Here is a 27,068-nt window from a genome sequence, read left to right on the forward strand (position 1 = left end):
AGGAGGAAAGGGATTTGGGAGTAGTAATAGATAACAAGCTAAAGATGGGTGCACAATGCAGGGCAGCGGCTTCAAAGGCTAATAAGATACTAGCATGTATTAAAAGAGGCATTGATTCAAGGGAGGAAAGCATAATTCTGTCATTATATAAAGCCCTGGTAAGACCTCACCTTGAGTTTGGAGTGCAGTTCTGGGGACCGATTGCTAAAAAAGATATTGCAGAACTAGAAAAAGTTCAGAGAAGGGCCACAAAGCTAATAAGGGGATTGGAGAAATTAACCTATGAGGAGAGGCTAGCCAAACTGGGTCTGTTTTCTTTAGAAAAAAGGCGCTTGAGAGGTGACATGATTACTTTATACAAATATATTCATGGCCCATATACAGAGATGGCAGAAGCTCTGTTTATTCCAAGAAAATTGTTTCTGACAAGAGGTCATAATTTAAGGTTGGAGGAAAGGAGATTTAATCTCCTGCAACGGAAACGTTTTTTCACTGTAAGAGCAATAAAATTGTGGAACTCATTACCAAAGGAGGTAGTGAAATTTCTGTATATAAACAAAATTCATGGATATGATTGCTAGTATTAAATGGGTCACATTTTAATGGGGTTATTTAAGCTTAACTGGAGCTTTTTAGATTTGTATAGGTTGAACTCGATGGACTTCAGTCTTTTTTCAACCTTATCTACTATGTTACTATTTTACTATCAATAAATTAATTACATTCAAATACCTACAAATAAATACAAATAATTAAACTAACTAAAGTACAAAAAAATAAAAAAAGCTAAGTTACAAAAAATAAAAAAATTAATTACATAATAAAAATATTACAACAATTTTAAGCTAATTACACCTACTCTAAGCCCCCTAATAAAATAACAAAGCCCCCCAAAATAAAAAAATGCCCTACCCTATTCTAAAATTAAAATAGAAAAGCTCTTTTACCTTACCAGCCCTTAAAAGGGCCTTTTGCAGGGCATGTCCCAAAGAATTCAGCTCTTTTGCCTGTAAAAAAAAACATACAATACCCCCCCCCAACATTACAACCCACCACCCACATACCCCTAATCTAACCCAAACCCCCCTTAAATAAACCTAACACTAAGCCCCTGAAGATCTTCCTACCTTATCTTCACCACACCGGGTATCTATCACCGATCCGTCCAGGCTCCGAAATCTTCATCCAAGCCCAAGCGGGGGCTGGAGATCCATCATCTGGCTGAAGTCTTCTATCAAGCGGCAAGAAGTCCAGAAGAGGCTCCAAAGTCTTTATCCTATCCGGGCAGAAGAGGAGATCCGGACCGGCAACCATCTTCATCCAAGCGGCATCTTCTATCTTCATCCGATGACGAGCGGCTCCATCTTGAAGACCTCCGGCGCGGATCCATCCTCTTCTTCCGACGTCCTAAGTCCGAATGAAGGTTCCTTTAAATGACGTCATCCAAGATGGCGTCCCTCGAATTCCGATTGGCTGATAGGATTCTATCAGCCAATCGGAATTAAGGTAGGAAAAATCTGATTGGCTGATGGAATCAGCGAATCAGATTCAAGTTCAATCCTATTGGCTGATCCAATCAGCCAATCAGATTGAGCTCACATTCTATTGGCTGATCGGAACAGCCAATAGAATGCAAGCTCAATCTGATTGGCTGATTCAATCAGCCAATCAGAATTTTCCTACCTTAATTCCGATTGGCTGATAGAATCCGCGCCGGAGGTCTTCAAGATGGAGCCGCTCGTCATCGGATGAAGATAGAAGATGCCGCTTGGATGAAGATGGTTACCGGTCCGGATCTCCTCTTCTGCCCGGATAGGATGAAGACTTTGGAGCCTCTTCTGGACTTCTTCGGATCTCCTCTTCTGCCCGGATAGGATGAAGACTTTGGAGCCTCTTCTGGACTTCTTCTTGCCGCTTGATAGAAGACTTCAGCCAGATGATGGATCTCCAGCCCCCTCTTGGGCTTGGATGAAGATTTCGTAGCCTGGACGGATCGGTGATAGATACCCGGTGTGGTGAAGATAAGGTAGGAAGATCTTCAGGGGCTTAGTGTTAGGTTTATTTAAGGGGGGTTTGGGTTAGTTTAGGGGTATGTGGGTGGTGGGTTGTAATGTTGGGGGGGGTATTGTATGTTTTTTTTACAGGCAAAAGAGCTGAATTCTTTGGGGCATGCCCCGCAAAAGGCCCTTTTAAGGGATGGTAAGGTAAAAGAGCTTTTCTATTTTAATTTTAGAATAGGGTAGGGCATTTTTTTATTTTGGGGGGCTCTGTTATTTTATTAGGGGGCTTAGAGTAGGTGTAATTAGCTTAAAATTGTTGTAATATTTTTATTATGTTTGTAATTAATTTTTTTATTTTTTGTAACTTAGCTTTTTTTATTTTTTGTACTTTAGTTAATTTATTTAATTGTATTTATTTGTAGGTATTTCATGTAATTAATTTATTGATAGTGTAGTGTTAGATTTAATTGTAGGTATTTTATTTAATTAATTTATTGATAGTGTAGTGTTAGATTTAATTGTAGATAATTGTAGGTATTTTATTTAATTAATTTATTGATAGTGTAGTGTTAGGTTTAATTGTAACTTAGGTTAGGATTTATTTTACAGGTCATTTTGTAATTATTTTAACTAGGTAGCTATTAAATAGTTATTAACTATTTAATAGCTATTGTACCTGGTTAAAATAATTACAAAGTTGCCTGTAAAATAAATATTATTCCTAAAATAGCTATAATATAATTATTATTTATATTGTAGCTATATTAGGGTTTATTTTACAGGTAAGTATTTAGCTTTAAATAATAATAATTTATTTAATAAGAGTTTATTTATTTCGTTAGATTTAAATTATATTTAACTTAGGGGGGTGTTAGTGTTAGGGTTAGACTTAGCTTTAGGGGTTAATACATTTATTAGAGTAGCGGTGAGGTCCGGTCGGCAGATTAGGGGTTAATAAATATAATATAGGGGTCGGCGGTGTTAGGGGCAGCAGATATGGGGTACATAGGGATAGGTTGCGGCGGTGTACGGAGCAGCAGATTAGGGGTTAAAAAAAATATGCAGGGGTCAGCGATAGCGGGGGCTGCAGATTAGGGGTTAATAAGTGTAAGGTTAGGGGTGTTTAGACTCGTGGTTCATGTTAGGGTGTTAGGTGCAGACTTAGGAAGTGTTTCCCCATAGGAAACAATGGGGCTGCGTTAGGAGCTGAACGCTGCTTTTTTGCAGGTGTTAGGTTTTTTTTTCAGCTCAAACTGCCCCACTTCCATTGTTTCCTATGGGGAAATCGTGCACGAGCACGTTTTTGAAGCTGGCCGCGTCCGTAAGCACCGCTGGTATTGAGAGTTGCAGTGGCGGTAAATATGCTATACGCTCCCTTTTTGGAGCCTAACGCAGCCTTTCTGTGAACTCTAAATACCAGCAGTATTTAAAAGGTTCGGGGGAAAAAAAGCCAGCGTTGGCTACGCGGGTCGTTACTGACAAAACTCTAAATCTAGCCGACTGTCTTGTCTGGAGGATTGACCTTTGGATTTGAGTATTTGGATTATACTACAGAAAAATGCGAGAGACAGCTTGTACTTGTAATAAACAAATATCATATATGGGGAATGGTAATAATTTTTTCCAGTGGGTTTCTAATTGCTTGGTACTGAGACAAGTTATTATTCAGCAAACTGCAATTTAAAAGCAGATTTAACTGTCCTTTTTTTAATACAAACGTATATTTCTAATTGTAGGAGCTGGAAATGCAGATTGCAAAGTGGCAATAGTAATGGGGAAGACAGAAAAGGCATCCTCATCCAGGTAGGAAAAAAATAAATGCTGATCTGTATTTACAATATGTCTTATGTGAGTTAAAGACAGAGAACACTATTCTTCTGTATCATTACTGGCAATAGCTAGGGAAAGACACATTACAACCTCATTAACCCTTAACACCGTTAGGACGTTCTATGACGCTCTAACCGCACTGGGCATAGAACGTCCTAGCCTTTTGGTTGTACTAAAGCCAAAGGAGCTTCCCGAATGGGATCGCGGGCTGGAGGGCTTGCCTAGCGTCATAGGCACTCCCCCCAGACACAATCCCATCATTGAAATCATGTGATCGCATAAACGATCGTGTGGTTTCAATTTTTAACTTATTTGTTTACATCGGAACTTTGTTCCGATGTTGACATATAAGTCCGTCTGTTAAGGGGTTAAATTATAAAGCAATAACTACATAACTATGGGGAATTATTATTTGAGTTGAAATTTTAATTAGTATTTGAGTTGAAATTGAGTTGACATTTATGTCATTATTTGTATAATGGCTTTTATTTTAAATAGTATCATAAAATATGTTTTAATGCATTTAAAGGGACAGTCCAGTCAAAAAAAACTTTCATGATTTAAATCGGGCATGTAATTTTAAACAACTTCCTGATTTACTTTTATCACCAATTTTGCTTTGTTCTTTTGGTTTTCTTAGTTGAAAGCTAAACTTAGGAGGTTCATATGCTAATTTCTGAGAACTTGAAGACTGCCTCTAATCTGAATGCATTTTGACCACTAGAGGGCATTAGTTCATGTGTTTCATATAGATAACATTGAGCTCATGCACGTGAAGTGACCTAGGAGTGAGCACTGATTGGCTAAATTGCAAGTCTGTCAAAAGAACTGAAATGAGGGGGCAGTTTGCAGAAGCTTAGATACAAGGTAATTATAGAGGTGAAAAGTATATTTCTATAATAGTGTTGGTTATGCAAAACTGGGAAATTGGTAATTAATGGATTATCTTTCTTTTTAAACAACAAAAATTCTGGTGTTGACTGTCCCTTTAAATGACAGTCTCTGTAAAACAAAATGATCATGAAGAAAAGCAAAATGGTCTAATTTTGTAGAACATTTTATTTTTGTTTTAATGTTTCTTGATAACTGTGATTTATCCCTGCAAAGGGGTTAAACACATAAGTAAAGTCGGTTTCAGGAGGCACAACACATTGCAGCTACTAAGATGGAGAAGACCTGTGAGCCATCTATAGCAAGTGAGACTTTTAACTATATGTTTAACCCAAGAGAGCACAAACCTTTTTATATGGAGAGCTGGTTACTAATGGGTGGGATTGGCCATTAAACACATTACATTATACTCATGCTAAAAATAACACATCAGAATAAAATTAAACTTTATTTATATTTTTTGTTTAACTCATTTCCTATATTAGCGCTGCAGAATCTGTTGGCGCTCTACAAATAACCGATAATAATAAAATAATAATACAAGCTTATTTTAATTAATTTATTTAACTGTGTATATTACTTAAAAGAGCCTGGACCCAAAACTTTTTCCTACAGTTTCAAACAACTTTCCAATTTAGGGAGACTTTAACATGTCCAGCCCTGAAATACCAGGAAATTCTCCACTAAACAAAGGTGAAATAAAACGTTTTAGAGCATTTTATTTTTTTCTCATTAGAATGTCCCTTTAAAAAGGAAAGTCAAAACTAAACTAGCATGATACAGATAGAGCATGTCATTTTAAGACACTTTTAAATTCACTTCTATTTTCAAATGTGCTTCTTTCTCTTGGTATCCCTTGTTGAAAAAGAATATGCACATATCCTACACCAGTGGGAGCTAGCTGCTGATTGGTGCCTGCACACATTTGTCTCTTGTGATTGGCTAACTAGATGTGTTCAGCTAGCTGCCAGTAGTGCAATACTGTTCCTTCAGCAAAGGATAACAAGAGAACGAAGTACATTTGATAATAGAAGTAAATTGGAAAGTTGTTTAAAATTGTATGTTCTATCCAAATTATGAATAAACATTTGGAGTTTCCTGTCTCTTTAAGTGATAGTGAGATAGGTCTAGCTTTAACTCTTACTAATTTGTAGTGTGTACAAAAAGTAATTGCATTTACTTGGTATCAGCAAAGTGCATACAACTGAAAATAGAGAGCAAAAGGGTATTCAAATGAAGAATGCAGTTATGTAGATAGTGATGTGATTTTAAGTAGGGGTTATTGGGAGAGACATAAGATGTGCTTTGATTTCATCGACCACATAACTACATCTTTAGCCTGTTTTGGAGTCTTCTCTATTTGGGTGCAGTCATGGGAATTATCTGGATTCTATTATTATCTTCATGTTTTTACCTGACTGATTCATGAAACGTCTGTTCATTCTATTAAGATCTTACCTTGGTATCTCAATGGATTTGCAAACAGGCTATGTTATCCAAGCTGTATTTCTCCAGAAAATGCTGTAATTAAATACAAATACAGACTTCTCTTAGTGTAATAAACGTTAGATTAACAAGGCAAATTATATCCAAACTTACACTTAGGAAAGAGAGAGGGGGAGATATTAATTACATCCTAGCCAAACAAGAGGTGTTTTGGATGATTAAATTGCAAACAAGAATCCCCAGGGGATTAAACTCAGAATTTGATGTAATAATTTGATGTAATACATTTTTGGCAATAAGAGGGATCAAATGCAGTATGTTTGAAAATAAAGCACAACATTGGGAATAGAGCGTTGATGGAGTAAGACATTCAAAATGTTGAATAAATACTGAAATTATAGCACTATGTTTTCCATTCAAAAGGATTGTTTTGGGTTTATAACTATATCTAACAATAAGGTGTAATAAGTATCAGCAAATAAGTAAAAAGGCACATACATATAGCATATATTTAAAAGTATTTCTAAATCAGAAAATTAGTGAGAATTCCATTCTTAGGAAAATGTAGTACTATATCTTTAAATATCGTTCCTCGATACAACAAAAACATGAGATGCATCAAGCATCGGCACATGATAGGAGGTGCCTATAATATTGTTATAATATCTATCTAAGTTGCTTCTATTAAGTGAAAATAAAAAGTAAGAATGAGAAAAAAATAAAAACATCCATTTCTGTAAAAATAGAGAGGTAATAACGAGATTAAACTGATGTAAACGAATTTGAAAATACCGACTAGTATTAGGTTGTATCTTTATTAAGAGAGTGTACCAAGTAGTCACAGTGCAACAAATGTAATTCTTTTTTTTATATATTACAATGTATAAAGAAAATGTAACAATGGAATATAATTGATAATTATTTAAATGTAAAAGACTTCATCATAAATATACAACCAATAAAATTGTACTGATTGTTTTAAACTCCAGGGGTGTGTAAAGTGGGTCATACAGCTTTGACTACGGCGATTTGCCGAAACGCGTCAACTGACCCCTATGACGCTGCCTGGACACCGGCATGTTTGTTTGTAGTGAATACACAGAATCTTTGTTGCCGCAAGTTTTAAAAGGTTTCTAAATAAAGGCTCTTTTTTTACACAAAGTCCCCCGGTATGTTTCTTTTTTTTTTACACCTAGGAAAGCCTGGTTAAGCTCCGTACAGCCAACCAATGTCAGATCTCTGTGTTGTGTAAGTAAAACCCGCCACACGTCCGCGGTATTACGGTTAGATGCAGGTGCAGATGCAATGTGTCTGTTCTTCCAACTGTTTTTGAGCCTATACGGCTTCCGTAGTCTGGAAGAACAGACACATTGCATCTGCACCTGCTTCTAACTGAAATACCGCAAACTAGGCTTTCTTAAAGTGAATGTAAACTCACGGTCACCTCTCATCCTCATGTTGTGAATCTTCAAAAATAAAGGTTAGTTTAAGTCATGATTTTTTTTATTGAATAAGAAATGCGAATATAAACGTATTTATCACTATTTTTCTTACTTTATACCTCCGCCCGCCATCTTGTCCCTCATTTCCAAGTTGATAGACAGTTCCTTAAACGAATAATCAATTACACCCCGTGGCGTCCAGCCCCTTTTTTTCGTCGTCATGTGATATAACTGCGCATGCGTTCCCTTCCTATTCATGATTGACAAGCAATGCTCGTCCACGTCTAGCGCATGCGCTAAGCATTTACTAGCATTTATTACGATTCGCAATGGATCAGGGCACGCATGCGCATATTAGCCATAGTTTTAAAACGCATGGGCTAATTGATTTCTCTTCGTGAGCGTGCTTCAGGACTACGTAATAGAGCAGGCGGGACTGCTCTATACGCAATGTAGTCAGAATACAGGAAGTCCAGGATGGGAGAAGTTATCCTTCAAAACGGAGATAAGTTATAATATAAATTATACAGGGAGTGCAGAATTATTAGGCAAGTTGTATTTTTGAGGATTTGGGTTCTCAATGAACCCAAAAAAATCATTAATATCAAAGCTGAATATTTTTGGAAGTAGTTTTTAGTTTGTTTTTAGTTTTAGCTATTTTAGGGGGATATCTGTTTGTGCAGGTGACTATTACTGTGCATAATTATTAGGCAACTTAACAAAAAACAAATATATACCCATTTCTCCAACATAGGTGTGTCCGGTCCACGGCGTCATCCTTACTTGTGGGATATTCTCTTCCCCAACAGGAAATGGCAAAGAGCCCAGCAAAGCTGGTCACATGATCCCTCCTAGGCTCCGCCTTCCCCAGTCATTCTCTTTGCCGTTGTACAGGCAACATCTCCACGGAGATGGCTTAGAGTTTTTTAGTGTTTAACTGTAGTTTTTATTATTCAATCAAGAGTTTGTTATTTTAAAATAGTGCTGGTATGTACTATTTACTCTGAAACAGAAAAGAGATGAAGATTTCTGTTTGTAAGAGGAAAATGATTTTAGCAACTGTTACTAAAATCGATGGCTGTTTCCACACAGGACTGTTGAGAGGAATTAACTTCAGTTGGGGGAAACAGTGAGCAGACTTTTGCTGCTTGAGGTATGACACATTTCTAACAAGACGATGTAATGCTGGAAGCTGTCATTTTCCCTATGGGATCCGGTAAGCCATTTTTATTACATAAAGAAAAAAAGGGCTTCACAAGGGCTTTTAAGACTGTAGACATTTTCTGGGCTAAAACGATTGATATATAAGCATATATATACCAGGGACTGTAAAGGGGTTAAATATAAAAACGGCTCCGGTTCCGTTATTTTAAGGGTTAAAGCTTTCAAATTTGGTGTGCAATACTTTTAAGGCTTTAAGACACTGTGGTGAAATTTTGGTGAATTTTGAACAATTCCTTCATACTTTTTCACATTTGCAGTAATAAAGTGTGTTCAGTTTAAAATTTAAAGTGACAGTAACGGTTTTATTTTAAAACGTTTTTTGTACTTTGTTATCAAGTTTATGCCTGTTTAACATGTCTGAACTACCAGATAGACTGTGTTCTGTATGTGGGGAAGCCAAGGTTCCTTCTCATTTAAATAGATGTGATTTATGTGACACAAAATTTAGAGAAAATGATGCCCAAGATGATTCCTCAAGTGAGGGGAGTAAGCATGGTACTGCATCATCCCCTCCTTCGTCTACACCAGTCTTGCCCACACAGGAGGCCCCTAGTACATCTAGCGCGCCAATACTCCTTACTATGCAACAATTAACGGCTGTAATGGATAATTCTATCAAAAACATTTTAGCCAAAATGCCCACTTATCAGCGAAAGCGCGACTGCTCTGTTTTAGAAAATACTGAAGAGCATGAGGACGCTGATGATATTGGTTCTGAAGTGCCCCTACACCAGTCTGAGGGGGCCAGGGAGGTTTTGTCTGAGGGAGAAATTTCAGATTCATGGAAAATTTCTCAACAAGCTGAACCTGATGTGATTACATTTAAATTTAAATTGGAACATCTCCGCGCCCTGCTTAAGGAGGTGTTATCTACTCTGGATGATTGTGAGAATTTGGTCATTCCAGAGAAATTATGTAAAATGGACAAGTTCCTAGAGGTCCCGGGGCCCCCCGAAGCTTTTCCTATACCCAAGCGGGTGGCGGACATTGTAAATAAAGAATGGGAAAGGCCCGGCATACCTTTCGTCCCTCCCCCTATATTTAAGAAATTGTTTCCTATGGTCGACCCCAGAAAGGACTTATGGCAGACAGTCCCCAAGGTCGAGGGGGCGGTTTCTACTCTAAACAAACGCACCACTATACCCATAGAAGATAGTTGTGCTTTCAAAGATCCTATGGATAAAAAATTAGAGGGTTTGCTTAAAAAGATGTTTGTTCAGCAAGGTTACCTTCTACAACCAATTTCATGCATTGTTCCTGTCACTACAGCAGCGTGTTTCTGGTTCGATGAACTAGAAAAGGCGCTCAATAAAGATTCTTCTTATGAGGAGATTTTGGACAGAATTCATGCTCTCAAATTGGCTAACTCTTTCACCCTAGACGCCACTTTGCAATTGGCTAGATTAGCGGCGAAAAATTCTGGGTTTGCTATTGTGGCGCGCAAAGCGCTTTGGCTAAAATCTTGGTCAGCGGATGCGTCTTCCAAGAACAAATTGCTTAACATTCCTTTCAAGGGGAAAACGCTGTTTGGCCCTGACTTGAAAGAGATTATTTCTGATATCACTGGGGGCAAGGGCCACGCCCTTCCTCAGGATAGGTCTTTCAAGGCCAAAAATAAACCTAATTTTCGTCCCTTTCGCAGAAACGGACCAGCCCCAAGTGCTACGTCCTCTAAGCAAGAGGGTAATACTTCTCAAAGCCAAGCCAGCCTGGAGGCCAATGCAAGGCTGGAACAAAGGTAAGCAGGCCAAGAAACCTGCCACTGCTACCAAGACAGCATGAGATGTTAGCCCCCGATCCGGGACCGGATCTGGTGGGGGGCAGACTCTCTCTCTTCGCTCAGGCTTGGGCAAGAGATGTTCTGGATCCTTGGGCGCTAGAAATAGTCTCCCAAGGTTATCTTCTGGAATTCAAGGGGCTTCCCCCAAGGGGGAGGTTCCACAGGTCTCAATTGTCTTCAGACCACATAAAAAAACAGGCATTCTTACATTGTGTAGAAGACCTGTTAAAAATGGGAGTGATTCATCCTGTTCCATTAGGAGAACAAGGGATGGGGTTCTACTCCAATCTGTTCGTAGTTCCCAAAAAAGAGGGAACATTCAGACCAATCTTAGATCTCAAGATCCTAAACAAGTTTCTCAAGGTTCCATCGTTCAAAATGGAAACCATTCGAACAATTCTTCCTTCCATCCAGGAAGGTCAATTCATGACCACGGTGGATTTAAAGGATGCGTATCTACATATTCCTATCCACAAGGAACATCATCGGTTCCTAAGGTTCGCATTTCTGGACAAGCATTACCAGTTTGTGGCACTTCCGTTTGGATTAGCCACTGTTCCAAGAATTTTCACAAAGGTACTAGGGTCCCTTCTAGCGGTGCTAAGACCAAGGGGCATTGCAGTAGTACCTTACTTGGACGACATACTGATTCAAGCGTCGTCCCTTCTACAAGCAAGGCTCACACGGACATTGTCCTGGCCTTTCTCAGATCTCACGGGTGGAAAGTGAACGTAGAAAAAAGTTCTCTATCTCCGTCAACAAGGGTTCCCTTCTTGGGAACAATAATAGACTCCTTGGAAATGAGGATTTTTCTGACAGAGGCCAGAAAATCAAAACTTCTAAACTCTTGTCAAATACTTCATTCTGTTCCTCTTCCTTCCATAGCGCAGTGCATGGAAGTAATAGGTTTGATGGTAGCGGCAATGGACATAGTTCCTTTTGCGCGAATTCATCTAAGACCATTACAACTGTGCATGCTCAGTCAGTGGAATGGGGACTATACAGACTTGTCTCCGACGATACAAGTAGATCAGAGGACCAGAGATTCACTCCGTTGGTGGCTGTCCCTGGACAACCTGTCACAGGGGATGAGCTTCCGCAGACCAGAGTGGGTCATTGTCACGACCGACGCCAGTCTGGTGGGCTGGGGCGCGGTCTGGGGACCCCTGAAAGCTCAGGGTCTTTGGTCTCGGGAAGAATCTCTTCTCCCGATAAATATTCTGGAACTGAGAGCGATATTCAATGCTCTCAAGGCTTGGCCTCAGCTAGCGAAGGCCAAGTTCATACGGTTTCAATCAGACAACATGACGACTGTTGCGTACATCAACCATCAGGGGGGAACAAGGAGTTCCCTGGCGATGGAAGAAGTGACCAAAATCATTCAATGGGCGGAGACTCACTCCTGCCACTTGTCTGCAATCCACATCCCAGGAGTGGAAAATTGGGAAGCGGATTTTCTGAGTCGTCAGACATTTCATCCGGGGGAGTGGGAACTCCATCCGGAAATCTTTGCCCAAATTACTCAATTGTGGGGCATTCCAGACATGGATCTGATGGCCTCTCGTCAGAACTTCAAGGTTCCTTGCTACGGGTCCAGATCCAGGGATCCCAAGGTGACTCTAGTAGATGCACTAGTAGCACCTTGGACCTTCAAACTAGCTTATGTATTCCCGCTGTTTCCTCTCATCCCCAGGCTGGTAGCCAGGATCAATCAGGAGAGGGCATCGGTGATCTTGATAGCTCCTGCGTGGCCACGCAGGACTTGGTATGCAGACCTGGTGAATATGTCATCGGCTCCACCATGGAAGCTACCTTTGAGACGAGACCTTCTTGTTCAAGGTCCGTTCGAACATCCGAATCTGGTCTCACTCCAACTGACTGCTTGGAGATTGAACGCTTGATCTTATCAAAGCGAGGGTTCTCAGATTCTGTCATTGATACTCTTGTTCAGGCCAGAAAGCCTGTAACTAGAAAAATCTACCACAAAATATGGAAAAAATATATCTGTTGGTGTGAATCTAAAGGATTCCCTTGGGACAAGGTAAAAATTCCTAAGATTCTATCCTTTCTTCAAGAAGGTTTGGAGAAAGGATTATCTGCAAGTTCTTTGAAGGGACAGATTTCTGCCTTGTCTGTGTTACTTCACAAAAAGCTGGCAGCTGTGCCAGATGTTCAAGCCTTTGTTCAGGCTCTGGTTAGAATCAAGCCTGTTTACAAACCTTTGACTCCTCCTTGGAGTCTCAATTTAGTTCTTTCAGTTCTTCAGGGGGTTCCGTTTGAACCCTTACATTCCGTTGATATTAAGTTATTATCTTGGAAAGTTTTGTTTTTGGTTGCAATTTCTTCTGCTAGAAGAGTTTCAGAATTATCTGCTCTGCAGTGTTCTCCTCCTTATCTGGTGTTCCATGCAGATAAGGTGGTTTTGCGTACTAAACCTGGTTTTCTTCCGAAAGTTGTTTCTAACAAAAACATTAACCAGGAGATAGTCGTGCCTTCTTTGTGTCCGAATCCAGTTTCAAAGAAGGAACGTTTGTTGCACAATTTGGATGTAGTTCGTGCTCTAAAATTCTATTTAGATGCTACAAAGGATTTTAGACAAACATCTTCCTTGTTTGTTGTTTATTCTGGTAAAAGGAGAGGTCAAAAAGCAACTTCTACTTCTCTCTCTTTTTGGATTAAAAGCATCATCAGATTGGCTTACGAGACTGCCGGACGGCAGCCTCCTGAAAGAATCACAGCTCATTCCACTAGGGCTGTGGCTTCCACATGGGCCTTCAAGAACGAGGCTTCTGTTGATCAGATATGTAAGGCAGCGACTTGGTCTTCACTGCACACTTTTACTAAATTTTACAAATTTGATACTTTTGCTTCTTCTGAGGCTATTTTTGGGAGAAAGGTTTTGCAAGCCGTGGTGCCTTCCATCTAGGTGACCTGATTTGCTCCCTCCCTTCATCCGTGTCCTAAAGCTTTGGTATTGGTTCCCACAAGTAAGGATGACGCCGTGGACCGGACACACCTATGTTGGAGAAAACAGAATTTATGTTTACCTGATAAATTACTTTCTCCAACGGTGTGTCCGGTCCACGGCCCGCCCTGGTTTTTTAATCAGGTCTGATAATTTATTTTCTTTAACTACAGTCACCACGGTATCATATGATTTCTCCTATGCAAATATTCCTCCTTTACGTCGGTCGAATGACTGGGGAAGGCGGAGCCTAGGAGGGATCATGTGACCAGCTTTGCTGGGCTCTTTGCCATTTCCTGTTGGGGAAGAGAATATCCCACAAGTAAGGATGACGCCGTGGACCGGACACACCGTTGGAGAAAGTAATTTATCAGGTAAACATAAATTCTGTTTTCAATTATTTATTTTTACCAGTGAAACCAATATAACATCTCAACATTCACAAATATACATTTCTGACATTCAAAAACAAAACAAAAACAAATCAGTGACCAATATAGCCACCTTTCTTTGCAAGGACACTCAAAAGCCTGCCATCCATGGATTCTGTCAGTGTTTTGATCTGTTCACCATCAACATTGCGTGCAGCAGCAACCACAGCCTCCCAGACACTGTTCAGAGAGGTGTACTGTTTTCCCTACTTGTAAATCTCACATTTGATGATGGACCACAGGTTCTCAATGGGGTTCAGATTAGGTGAACAAGGAGGCCATGTCATTAGATTTTCTTCTTTTATACCCTTTCTTGCCAGCCACGCTGTGGAGTACTTGGACGCGTGTGATGGAGCATTGTCCTGCATGAAAATCATGTTTTTCTTGAAGGATGCAGACTTCTTCCTGTACCACTGCTTGAAGAAGGTGTCTTCCAGAAACTGGCAGTAGGACTGGGAGTTGAGCTTGACTCCATCCTCAACCCGAAAAGGCCCCACAAGCTCATCTTTGATGATACCAGCCCAAACCAGTACTCCACCTCCACCTTGCTGGCGTCTGAGTCGGACTGGAGCTCTCTGCCCTTTACCAATCCAGCCACGGGCCCATCCATCTGGCCCATCAAGACTCACTCTCATTTCATCAGTCCATAAAACCTTAGAAAAATCAGTCTTGAGATATTTCTTGGCCCAGTCTTGACGTTTCAGCTTGTGTGTCTTGTTCAGTGGTGGTCGTCTTTCAGCCTTTCTTACCTTGGCCATGTCTCTGAGTATTGCACACCTTGTGCTTTTGGGCACTCCAGTGATGTTGCAGCTCTGAAATATGGCCAAACTGGTGGCAAGTGGCATCTTGGCAGCTGCACGCTTGACTTTTCTCAGTTCATGGGCAGTTATTTTGCGCCTTGGTTTTTCCACACGCTTCTTGCGACCCTGTTGACTATTTTGAATGAAACGCTTGATTGTTCGATGATCACGCTTCAGAAGCTTTGCAATTTTAAGAGTGCTGCATCCCTCTGCAAGATATCTCACTATTTTTGACTTTTCTGAACCTGTCAAGTCCTTCTTTTGACCCATTTTGCCAAAGGAAAGGAAGTTGCCTAATAATTATGCACACCTGATATAGGGTGTTGATGTCATTAGACCACACCCCTTCTCATTACAGAGATGCACATCACCTAATATGCTTAATTGGTAGTAGGCTTTCGAGCCTATACAGCTTGGAGTAAGACAACATGCATAAAGAGGATGATGTGGTCAAAATATTAATTTGCCTAATAATTCTGCACTCCCTGTAATAAAACATGAATTTTGAAGAAAAAAAACATTGCGGTTTCAATTATAAGTTTATTGAGAATTGTTAGTGTACATTAACAACCGTATAATTTACATTCACTTTAAGTGTAAGTTTGGATATACTTTGCCTTGTTAATCTAACGTTTATTACACTAAGAAAAGTCTGTATTTGTATTTAATTACAGCATTTTCTGGAGAAATACGGCTTGGATAACATAGCCTGTTTGCAACTTTCTAAAAAAGGAAACATTTGTTGCCTTCTGTGGACTGCAACATACTCTGGACTCAGAGCTTGGATTTGAGTATCAATCCTATTTTCTTCTTAAATGGAAAGAGTCCACAGCTGCATTCATTACTTTTGGGAAATAAGAACCTGGCCACCAAGAGGAGACAAAGACAACCCAGCCAAAGGCTTAACTACTCTTCCCACTCCCCTCATTCCCCAGTCATTCTTTGCCTTTCGTCCCAGGAGGATGGCGGAGAAGTGTCAGAATTTTTAATTTTTGTTTTTGTCTCTTATGGAGGGTAGTACTCTTCGACATGGGACAGGAGTTTTAAGTAGTCCTGTCAGTCTCTCAGTGAGGGCTTGGATGAAAGTTAGAGTCCAGAGATGCAGGGAGTTTCTTTCTGCGAAACCATCCCGACTCATATCAACAGCTCCTCAAGCAATCAGCGTTGTCAAACTTCACAGGCAATGCTACTATCCTTCACGCTTGAAGGGCCATGTTCCTGTTCCATGTCGTAGATTCCTGTAAGATTGTTTCATTTTACTTTATTTGCAATGTATTGTAATGTGAATGTTTCCCAAGAGGCTACCACCTTGCGGGTCTAACTATACATAAGGGTCTCAGTGAGTCTCTTTTAGTATCTTGGAATAGAGGGTTAATATTTCCTGAGGAGGGTTATTGAACAGGGGGGGGGGGGATTATAATCATGTTTGTTATGTTATTCAACCTGCTTATGTGCGATGTTTATTGGGCTCATGGTTGGAATATTGAGGCCTTTGGAAGTGACGCGGCTTTTTGGTTGGGCGCGCTTGTTTGGACTGTATGGTTCACCTTGTGTTCGGGCATGGCTATGTTCTGTTGTTCCATTTCCGCATTCCCGACTGTGTGGCGAAGGACATTTTCTAGTCCGCAGGGCTCTGGTCATAGGAGGTGTTAAGTGCCCCAGCCATTGGGGGTGTCAGGTGCTGTTTTAGTTTTCACTACTTTAGTCCATATTTAAATATCCTCTATCCAGTTATGGAGGATTCTGATGCTGAGACTGTGTTAATTTCAGATTCAGTTACAGAGGATTCTGATACTGAGACTATTTTGATTTCAGATTCAGATTCTGTATCCGGTGATGAATCCGGAGTGGCCTCTTTGACGCCTGTCAACCAGTTTTGTTCCGTATGCCATTTCAGAGCGCCTGGTTCCTCGGGTTCGGGAAATCAAGGGACTGCTGAACCATCCACCTCTGGGGTTCCTGTTCTCCGAGAGCCGAGTTCCCTACCAAATGGTTCCTCCATACGGGGTGGCATGTTTCCCCTGGAGGTTGCAGCACGTTTTCGCTTCCACATCATGTTGGCGATTGTTTGTCTGCAGAGTCCAGACGTTTATTTGAGAATTTGTTCGTGCCCTATTGTCCCGGGCCTCCCATTTTGGGGAGGGCCTCTACAGTTCCCCGCGGGGTATCTGTCCCTGAGTGTTGTGACTTCCGTTACAGGATTGCGCACCTTCGCGTGTTGCTCAGACATGTTTTTTAGTTATTGAATGATTCTATCGTTACCAGATACGGGGAATTTCAGTCTGATAATTCAAATGGTGCACCTCATTAGATATGTGGGGATGAAGTAATCTCCTGATTGTCATTTGCTTGGGATCTTTCCCAGTTTTGTGTGATAGGGCTCCATTTGGCTGGTCCTGCGGGTAGGCCTGTGTCTTTTTGGGCGTTATCCTCCGGGTTGCCTTATATTTTATTTATATCTGATGGGATGTCTTTTATTTGTTTTTGTTTCCTTCGAGAACCTTCTGGGATTGATACTCTTTATTACTTCTTCGGACGTTGTTGGACATGTTAGTCCTCTGTTAAAAATGTCTGTTTTTTCCCCTACGAGGGAGAATTTACGCAGCTTGCTAGTTGGGACCCTAGGTGCAGGCTGGTCCTGTTGGGTTCATGCGGTTTTGCGGCTGTTCAGACACGTGGCACTGTTCTGCTCGGCTGGCTCGGTAGAAGCGCTGAGTGCTCAGGTTATCATTGTTTTTTCATGTTCAACTAAGCATTCGAGAGGACCTATGGGTCAGTGAGGTGGGAAGGATTTTTTCAGTCCTTATAGTCTTCAGTCATAGATGACCGGGCAGGGGAGTTTTTCCGCTGCGTCACTCTATCTGACATCTGATTTCATCAGAACTTAGAGTTTCCTCCCCCATGTGGTGGAGGGTGGGAGGACTTAATGCCCCTTGCCGCTATTGAGAGGTTTGGCCTTTATTTTTTAGGCCTCTGGATTTGTCCTTTTGGGCTTGATCCAACAGCTTGTGCAGGATAGCTGTCTAGCATGTGGAAGGTTTGCTGTTTGAAACCTGTTGCAGCTCTTGACACCTTGCAGGTGTACGCGTAAGCTGTTTCTAGTATATCTAGATGCAGCTCTTACTCTGGACTGAGTTATAAGAGTCATTTGAGTCTTCTTCCATTGCCTCTGGGTGAGTGGATCCCTTTTTAGGGATCTGTGTTTCCGGGTGATGGTTGTTCCCTGCGGGGACTTTGGTTTAGCTTGGGGTTTTCCGGAGCTGGGTAGGCTTAGTGCCTTCTCTTCCTTGTGTCCTCTGCTTGTGCGGAAGTGTTAGGGAGACTAATCCTGGTAGTAGGATTTTTTTTACCTCGAGGTATCTCTTGGTTGTCCTGAGGCTCTGAGAAATATCTTCATACAACTTCTAGCCTTGCTCCTTGGAGCATTGGACTTTAGCTAGGGGTGGTTCCTTCCTTTGGTCGGAGCTTTTGAGTTCTTCTGGCTATCCGGTTTCTCTGGATATGCATCCATACCCTTGTGTCTGGCTTTTTGGCCGGTTGGGGTGTTTAGTTCTAGGGTAAGGTTTGCCTGAACTATTAGGTGCCCAGACCTGTTTTTGTCCCTGAGACTTCCGGTTGCTGAAGCTTCGATTGGCCTTTTTCCTTACCCAATCTTGGGTGGTTTTGGAATCTTGGCTCTCAAGGCTGGTCAGGATGTTCCACGGTAGTGGGAACTTGAACTATGTCCTTGCTCCATCTACCCAACCTGGTCATTGTTGGCCAGGTTTTCAAAGTATTTTTTACTCTTTGCCATAGAGTGGCCCATGTCATCTGGTCGTTAGCTGTGTGGCTTGAGCCTCAAGGATGGTTGGTTCATTCCCAGCTGCTGGCGCTGGATGTTCAATTTCTGGTGCGCCTTAGGGTTGCATTCCTCTGGTCAGCTTGCCAGTGTTCCTGTGGATTCCCTGCTCTTCAGGGGAATGGGTTGGCTGTGCCTCTGCTTGGCAAGCTACTTGTAGGGGGGTCCTTTTCTAGGAATTCTGTGTTGGGAATTTCTCTTCCCATTAGTCAGTGGCTTCGGGCCTTGAGGGCATCATCCCTTTTCTTTAGGGGATGTTCTCCTCCCTATGGAGATGGAGTCCTTGCTTGGGGCTTCTCCTGGATGGGAGGCGGAAAGGTGGGATTGGTTCCCCCTGGGGTCTTGCTGGCTCCATGCAGACTTGTTGGGCCTTTATTTGATGGCCTTGTTGTCTGTTCAGAGTCGGGTTGTACTTGTGCTCTGTGGGGATGGCTGTGCTAGCCTTATGCTCATTCCTGTACCTGTTTCGGGATTCTTTTGTTTCCCTATCTTGGATCCCGGAGGCTGGTCCAGCTGGTGTGGGTCTGCAGGTCAGGATGGCCAAACGGTGTAAGGAACTGCGTTCGGGTCGCAGTCTCCTCTGGATGTGTGAGCTTTGTTGAGCCTATCCTGTTAGCTTAGTCTGCTAGGGTATACATTTTCCTTTCAACTTGCTCCATTGATTAGAAGAGGGTTTACTCTTCCTTTGGGTTCTGAGGGTATACTCTCCTTGTCGGGGGTCCTCGATTGAGGTTTTGTGTTCCCCTTTTCAGGGACCTGTGTGTTGGTCCGGCGACTTAGGTTGCCTGGAACGTGCCCTCTGTCTGGGGGTTGCTTTTGCGCTCTGTTTATTGCTTGACTGCTTCTTCTTCCTTGCAAGTACCCTCTGTGTCGTCCTGGTGTGGACTCTGTGTTCTCAAACTTGGGGTTTTTCACATGGGTGTATTAAACACTTTTTCATGGTCAAATACTTTGGTATTCTCTGGCCAGACACTGGGAGGACTTTGCCTCTTCAGTTGCATTCCGTGCTTGCAGGATATTGGGGAGACGTCTGTTCTGTCTCTGTGCCCGGTCTTATCCCGGGTTTTTCCCTTGGTATAGGCGTGGCCTCTTTTCCCTGTTTGGGCCCCTTTGGGTCTCTGTGAGCTGGGCTCACTCGTGGAGGTGTTCTTTTTGTATTAGGAGACCTTTCTGTTTACTTGGTTCTCCTTTGCCTTGTTCGCTTGGGGTCTTCGGCTGGTGTCTCCTTCATTTGTGGAGATGAGCGGTGGGGGACCATTTGTTGGGCGACAGTGTCTCCTGGAGGACTGTTGGCTCAGTCAAGTCCGTTTGTGGTCTCTAGTTTGGCTTCTGGACTAACTGCGAGTCAGTGTCATTGGGGCTCTTAAAATTTTCTCAGCTTTGGACGAAGCAAGGCTTTTTATAGGGTAGAGGTTCAGGCCTGTTGCCCTCAGTATGGGCCGCCTATTGTACCCTCCCGTCTTGGCATTCAGTGTCCTCTATAGCTTGGGTATTGAGTTCCCAAAAGTAATGAATGCAGTTGTGGACTCTTTCCATTTAAGAAGAAAAACATAAATTATGCTTACCTGATAATTTCCTTTTCTTCTGATAGAAAGAGTCCACAGCTCCCCACCCGTAATTTTATGTGGGGCGTTCTTATATTCTTCTGGCACCTTTCACCCTGATATTCCTTCTACTGTTCCTTGTTCCTCGGCAGAATGACTGGGGGATGAGGGGAGTGGGAGGAGTATTTAAGCCTTTGGCAGGGTTGTCTTTGCCTCCTCCTGGTGGCCAGGTTCTTATTTCCCAAAAGTAATGAATGCAGCTGTGGACTCTTTCCATCAGAAGAAAAGGAAATTATCAGGTAAGCATAATTTATGTTTTTAGCCTTTTATGTTATGTTGATTCATGAATTTTATAAAGGGGTCTATTTCATAGGTTCTCTGTTATCGGTCGTAGAGATTCATCTCTTACCTCCCTTTTCAGATCGACGATATACTCTTATATATACCATTACCTCTGCTGATTCTCGTTTCAGTACTGGTTTGGCTATCTGCTATATGTAGATGAGTGTCCTGGGGTAAGTAAGTCTTATTTTCTGTGACACTCCTAGCTATGGTTGGGCACTTTGTTTATAAAGTTCTAAATATATGTATTCAAACATTTATTTGCCTTGACTCAGAATGTTCAACTTTCCTTATTTTTCAGACAGTCAGTTTCATATTTGGGATAATGCATTTTAATTTAACATTTTTTACCTTAAAATTTTACTTTTTCCCTGTGGGCTGTTAGGCTCGCGGGGGCTGAAAATGCTTCATTTTATTGCGTCATTCTTGGCGCGGACTTTTTTGGCGCAAAAATTCTATTTCCGTTTCCGGCGTCATACGTGTCGCCGGAAGTTGCGTCATTCTTTGACGTTATTTTGCGCCAAAAATGTCGGCGTTCCGGATGTGGCGTCATTTTTGGCGCCAAAAAGCATTTAGGCGCCAAATAATGTGGGCGTCTTATTTGGCGCGAAAAAATATGGGCGTCACTTTTGTCTCCACATTATTTAAGTCTCATTTTTTATTGCTTCTGGTTGCTAGAAGCTTGTTCTTTGGCATTTTTTCCCATTCCTGAAACTGTCATTTAAGGAATTTGATCAATTTTGCTTTATATGTTGTTTTTTTCTTTTACATATTGCAAGATGTTCCACGTTGCAACTGAGTCAGAAGTTACTTCAGGAAAGTCACTGCACAGTGCTGGAGCTACCAAGCTAAGTGTATCTGCTATAAACTTTTGGTATCTGTTTCTCCAGCTGTTATTTGTATTGCATGTCATGTCAAACTTATTAATGCAGATAAAATTTCCTTTAGTACTGTTACATTACCTGTTGCTGTTCCGTCAACATCTAATTTTCAGAGTGTTCCTGATAACATAAGAGATTTTATTTTTTAAATCCATTAAGAAGGCTATGTCTGTTATTTCTCCTTCTAGTATACATAAAAGTCTTTTAAAACTTCTCTTTTTTCAGATGAATTTTTAAATGAACATCATCATTCTGATACTGATAATGGTTCTTCTGGTTCAGAGGTTTCTGTCTCAGAGGTTGATGCTGATAAATCTTTGTATTTGTTCAAGATGGAATTTATTCGTTCTTTACTTAAAGAAGTGTTATTTGCATTAGAAATAGAGGATTCTGGTCCTCTTGATTCTAAATGTAAACGTTTAAATAAGGTTTTTTAAATCTCCTGTAGTTATTCCAGAAGTGTTTTATCTCCCTGATGCTATTTCTGAAGTAATTTCCAGGGAATGGAATAATTTGGGTACTTTATTTACTCCTTCTAGACGTTTAAGCAAATTATATCCTGTGCCATCTGACAGATTAGAGTTTTTTGAGACAAAAATCCCTAAGGTTATGGGGCTATCTCTACTCCTGCTAATGTACTACTATTCCTACGGCAGATAGTACTTCATTTAAGGATCCTTTAGATAGGAAAATTGAATCCTTTCTAAGAAAAGCTTACTTATGTTCAGGTAATCTTCTTAGACCTGCTATATTTTTAGCGGATGTTGCTGCAGCTTCAACTTTTTGATTAGAAGCTTTAGAGCAACAAGTAACAGATCATAATTTTATAGCATTATTATTATTCTATAACATGCTAATAATTTTATTGGTGATACCATCTTTTGATATCATTAGAGTTGATGTCAGGTATATGTCTCTAGCTATTTTAGCTAGAGAAGCTTTATGGATTAAACTTGGAATGCTGACATGTCTTCTAAGTCATCTTTGCTTTCCCTTTCTTTCCAGGGTAAATAATCATTTTAGTTCCTTTCCTTACAAGGAACAAAAGCCTGATCCTTCATCCTCAGGAGCGGTATCAGTTTGGAAACTATTTCCAGTTTGGAATATATCCAAGCCTTATAGAAACCTATAGCCAGCTCCTAAGTACCTATGAAGGTGCGGCCCTTATTCCAGCTCAGCTGGTATGGGGCAGATTACGTTTTCTTCAAAGAAATTTGGATCAATTCCGTTCTTAATCTCTGGTTTCAGAAACATTGTTTCAGAAAGGTACAGAATTGGCTTCAAGTTAAGGCCTCCTGCTAAGAGATTCTTTTCTTTCCCGTGTCCCAGTTAACACAGCAAAGGCTCAGCATTTCTGTAATGTGTTTCAGATCTAGAGTTGGCTGGAGTATTTATGCCAGTTCCAGTTCTGGAACAGGGGCTGGGGTTTTATTTTATCTCTTCATTTGTACCAAAGAAGGTCAATTCCTTCAGACCAGTTCCGGATCTGTCATTATTGAATCGTTATGTTAGGATACCAACATTCAAGATGGTTACTGTAGGACTATCCTGCCTTTTGTTTAGCAAGGGCATTATATGTCTACAATAGATTTACAGGATGTGTATCTGCATATTCCGATTCATCCAGATCACTTTTAGTGTCTGAGATTCTCTTTTTAGACAAGCATTACCAGTTTTGTGGCTCTACCGTTTGGCCTAGCCTCAGTTCCAAGAATTTTTTTCAAAGGTTCTCGGTGCCCCTTTTTTCTGTAATCAGAGAATAGGGTTTTGCTATTTCCTTATTTGGACGATATCTTGGTACTTGCTCAGTCTTCTCATTTTCGAAGAATCTCATACGAATCGACTTGTGTTGTTTCTTCAATTTCATGGTTGGAGGATCAATTTACCATTCAGTTCATTGATTCCTCAGACAAGGGTAACCTTTTTAGGTTTCTAGATAAATTCAGTGTCTATGACTCTGTCCTTGTCAGACAAGAGAAGTTTAACATTGATATCAGCTTGTCAAAACCTTCAGTCACAATCATTCCCTTTGGTAGCCTTATGCATGGAAATGTTGGGTCTTAGGACTGCCGCATCAGATGCGATCTCCTTTGCTCGTTTTCACATGCGACCTCTTCAGTTCTGTATGCTGACCCAATGGTGCAGGGATTACTCAAAGATATCTCAATTAATATCTTTAAACCGATTTTACAACACTCTCTGACATGGTGGACAGATCACCATCGTTTAGTTCAGGGGGCTTCTTTGTTCTTCCGACCTGGACTATAATCTCAACAGATGCAAGTCTTACAGGTTGGGGAGCTGTGTGGGGGTATCTGACGGCACAAGGGGTTTGGGAATCTCAGGAGGTGAGATTTCCGATCAATATTTTGGAACTCCGTGCAATTTTCAGAGCTCTTCAGTCTTGGCCTCTTCTCAAGAGAGAGTTGTTCATTTGTTTTCAGATAGACAATGTCACACTGTGGCATACATCAATCATCAAGGAGGGACTCACAGTCCTCTGGCTATGAAAGAAGTATCTCGAATTTTGGTTTGGGCGGAATCCAGCTCCTGTCTAATCTCTGCGGTTCATATCCCAGGTATGGACAATTGGAAAGCGGATTATCTCAGTCGCCAAACGTTGCATCCGGGCGAATGGTCTCTTCACCCAGAGGTATTTCTTCAGATTGTTCAAATGTGGGAACTTCCAGAAATAGATCTGATGGCTTATCATCTAAACAAGAAACTTCCCAGGTATCTGTCCAGATCCCGGGATCCTCAGGCGGAGGCAGTGGATGCATTATCACTTCCTTGGAAGTATCATCCTGCCTATATCTTTCCGCCTCTAGTTCTTCTTCCAAGAGTAATCTCCAAGATTCTGAAGGAATGCTCGTTTGTTCTGCTGGTAGCTCCGGCATGGCCTCACAGGTTTTGGTATGCGGATCTTGTCCGGATGGCCTCTTGCCAACCGTGGACTCTTCCGTTAAGACCAGACCTTTTGTCTCAAGGTCCTTTTTTCCATCAGGATCTGAAATCCTTAAATTTAAAGGTATGGAGATTGAACGCTTGATTCTTGGTCAAAGAGGTTTCTCTGACTCTGTGATTAATACTATGTTACAGGCTCGTAAATCTGTATCCAGAGAGATATATTATAGAGTCTGGAAGACTTATATTTCTTGGTGTCTTTCTCATCATTTTTCTTGGCATTCTTTTAGAATACCGAGAATATTACAGTTTCTTCAGGATGGTTTAGATAAGGGTTTGTCCGCAAGTTCCTTGAAAGGTCAAATCTCTGCTCTTTCTGTTCTTTTTCACAGACAGATTGCTATTCTTCCTGATATTCATTGTTTTGTACAAGCTTTGGTTCGTATAAAGCCTGTCATTAAGTCAATTTCTCCTCCTTGGAGTTTGAATTTGGTTCTGGGGGCTCTTCAAGCTCCTCCATTTGAACCTATGCATTCATTGGATATTAAATTACTTTCTTGGAAAGTTTTGTTCCTTTTGGCCATCTCTTCTGCCAGAAGAGTTTCTGAATTATCTGCTCTTTCTTGTGAGTCTCCTTTTCTGATTTTTCATCAGGATAAGGCGGTGTTGCGAACTTCTTTTGAATTTTTACCTAAGTTGTGAATTCCAACAACATTAGTAGAGACATTGTGGTTCCTTCATTATGTCTTAATCCTAAGAATTCTAAGGAGAAATCGTTGCATTCTTTGGATGTTATTAGAGCTTTGAAATATTATGTTGAAGCTACTAAGTCTTTCCGAAAGACTTCAAGTTTATTTGTTATCTTTTCCGGTTTTAGAAAGGCCAGAAAACTTCTGCCATTTCTTTGGCATCTTGGTTGAAATCTTTAATTCATCCTGCCTATGTTGAGTCGGGTAAGACTCCGCCTCATAGGATTACAGCTCATTCTACTAGGTCAGTTTCTACTTCCTGGGCGTTTAGGAATGAAGCTTCGGTTGATCAGATTTGCAAAGCGGCAACTTGGTCCTCTTTGCATACTTTTACCAAATTCTACCATTTTGTTGTATTTTCTTCTTCTGAAGCAGTTTTTGGTAGAAAAGTACTTCAGGCAGCGTTTTCAGTTTGAATCTTCTGCTTATGTTTTTTCATTAAACTTTATTTTGGGTGTGGATTATTTTCAGCAGGAATTGGCTGTCTTTATTTTATCCCTCCCTCTCTAGTGACTCTTGTGTGGAAAGATCCACATCTTGGGTAGTCATTATCCCATACGTCACTAGCTCATGGACTCTTGCTAATTACATGAAAGAAAACATAATTTATGTAAGAACTTACCTGATAAATTCATTTCTTTCATATTAGCAAGAGTCCATGAGGCCCGCCCTTTTTTTGTGGTGGTTATGATTTTTTTGTATAAAGCACAATTATTCCAATTCCTTATTTTATATGCTTTCGCACTTTTTTCTTATCACCCCACTTCTTGGCTATTCGTTAAACTGAATTGTGGGTGTGGTGAGGGGTGTATTTATAGGCATTTTAAGGTTTGGGAAACTTTGCCCCTCCTGGTAGGAATGTATATCCCATACGTCACTAGCTCATGGACTCTTGCTAATATGAAAGAAATGAATTTATCAGGTAAGTTCTTACATAAATTATGTTTTTTTAAATTTTTTTTAAAAAAATTGATTAAAAATAGAATTTAATTGAATTTTGTATTAAAAAGCTGATATAATAATGTTTTTCAGCAAAAATAACAGAGGCAAAAAAGATGAAAAGAAAAGATATAAGTGAGGTGAGTGTACTGAGCAGAGGATATAGTTAGTATACACAGCACATTTAGTTAGTATGTTAGTATAGTTAGTGAGGTTATTCAAACAACAGATGCGGTTAATATACAGCAAGTGTAATGAGTGCAGTGGAGTGCAGTACCTTTCCAAGGTAATAAATTATTTGGTTCTCAGTTAGACTCAATAATTTCAATGGTTCCTGGGGGGAAGGGAGCCTTTTTACCTCAGGATAAAAAATCTAAAGGTAAATATAGGGCTGCTAATCGTTTTCGTTCCTTTTGTCAGAATAAGGAACAAAAGCCTGACCCTTCCTCTAAAGGAACAGTTTCCGTTTGGAAACCTCCAGTCTGGAATAAATCCAAGCCTTTCAGAAAGTCAAAACCAGCTCCCAAATCCGCATGAAGGTGCGGCCCTCATTCCAGCTCAGCTGGTAGGGGGCAGGTTACGATTTTTCAAAGATGTTTGGATCAATTCGATTCAAAGTCTTTGGATTCAGAACATTGTTTCACAAGGGTACAGAATAGGTTTCAGGGTAAGACCGCCTGTGAGAAGATTCTTTCACGCATTCCAGTAAACCCAGTGAAGGCTCAAGCGTTTCTGAAATGTGTTTCAGATCTGGAGTCAGCTGGGGTAATTATGCCAGTTCCAGTTCTGTTCATTGTACCAAAGAAGGAGAATTCCTTCAGACCAGTTCTGGATCTAAAAATATTAAATCGTTATGTAAGGATACCAACATTCAAGATGGTGACTATAAGGACTATTCTGCCTTTTGTTCAGCAAGGGCATTATATGTCCACAATAGACTTACAGGATGCATATCTTCATATTCCAATTCATCCGGATCACTATCAGTTCCTGAGATTCTCTAGACAAGCATTACCAGTTTGTTGCTCTTCCTTTTGGCCTAGCTACAGCTCCAAGGATCTT

At 40.8% G+C, this 27,068-nt stretch overlaps 1 protein-coding gene across 1 annotated transcript in view; it reads left to right on the forward strand.

The window, feature by feature from the left end:
- The window catches only part of ACAD11 (acyl-CoA dehydrogenase family member 11), a 381,257-nt gene that overhangs the window by 258,826 nt on the left and 95,363 nt on the right, over positions 1 to 27,068 (forward strand). Inside the window, 1 exon segment of the mRNA XM_053714335.1 lies at positions 3,737 to 3,803. Within this exon segment, the coding sequence (XP_053570310.1) occupies positions 3,737 to 3,803 (67 nt within the window).

Source organism: Bombina bombina, chromosome 5, assembly GCF_027579735.1.
Source record: "Bombina bombina isolate aBomBom1 chromosome 5, aBomBom1.pri, whole genome shotgun sequence".
In the NCBI taxonomy this organism is placed as follows: domain Eukaryota; kingdom Metazoa; phylum Chordata; class Amphibia; order Anura; family Bombinatoridae; genus Bombina; species Bombina bombina.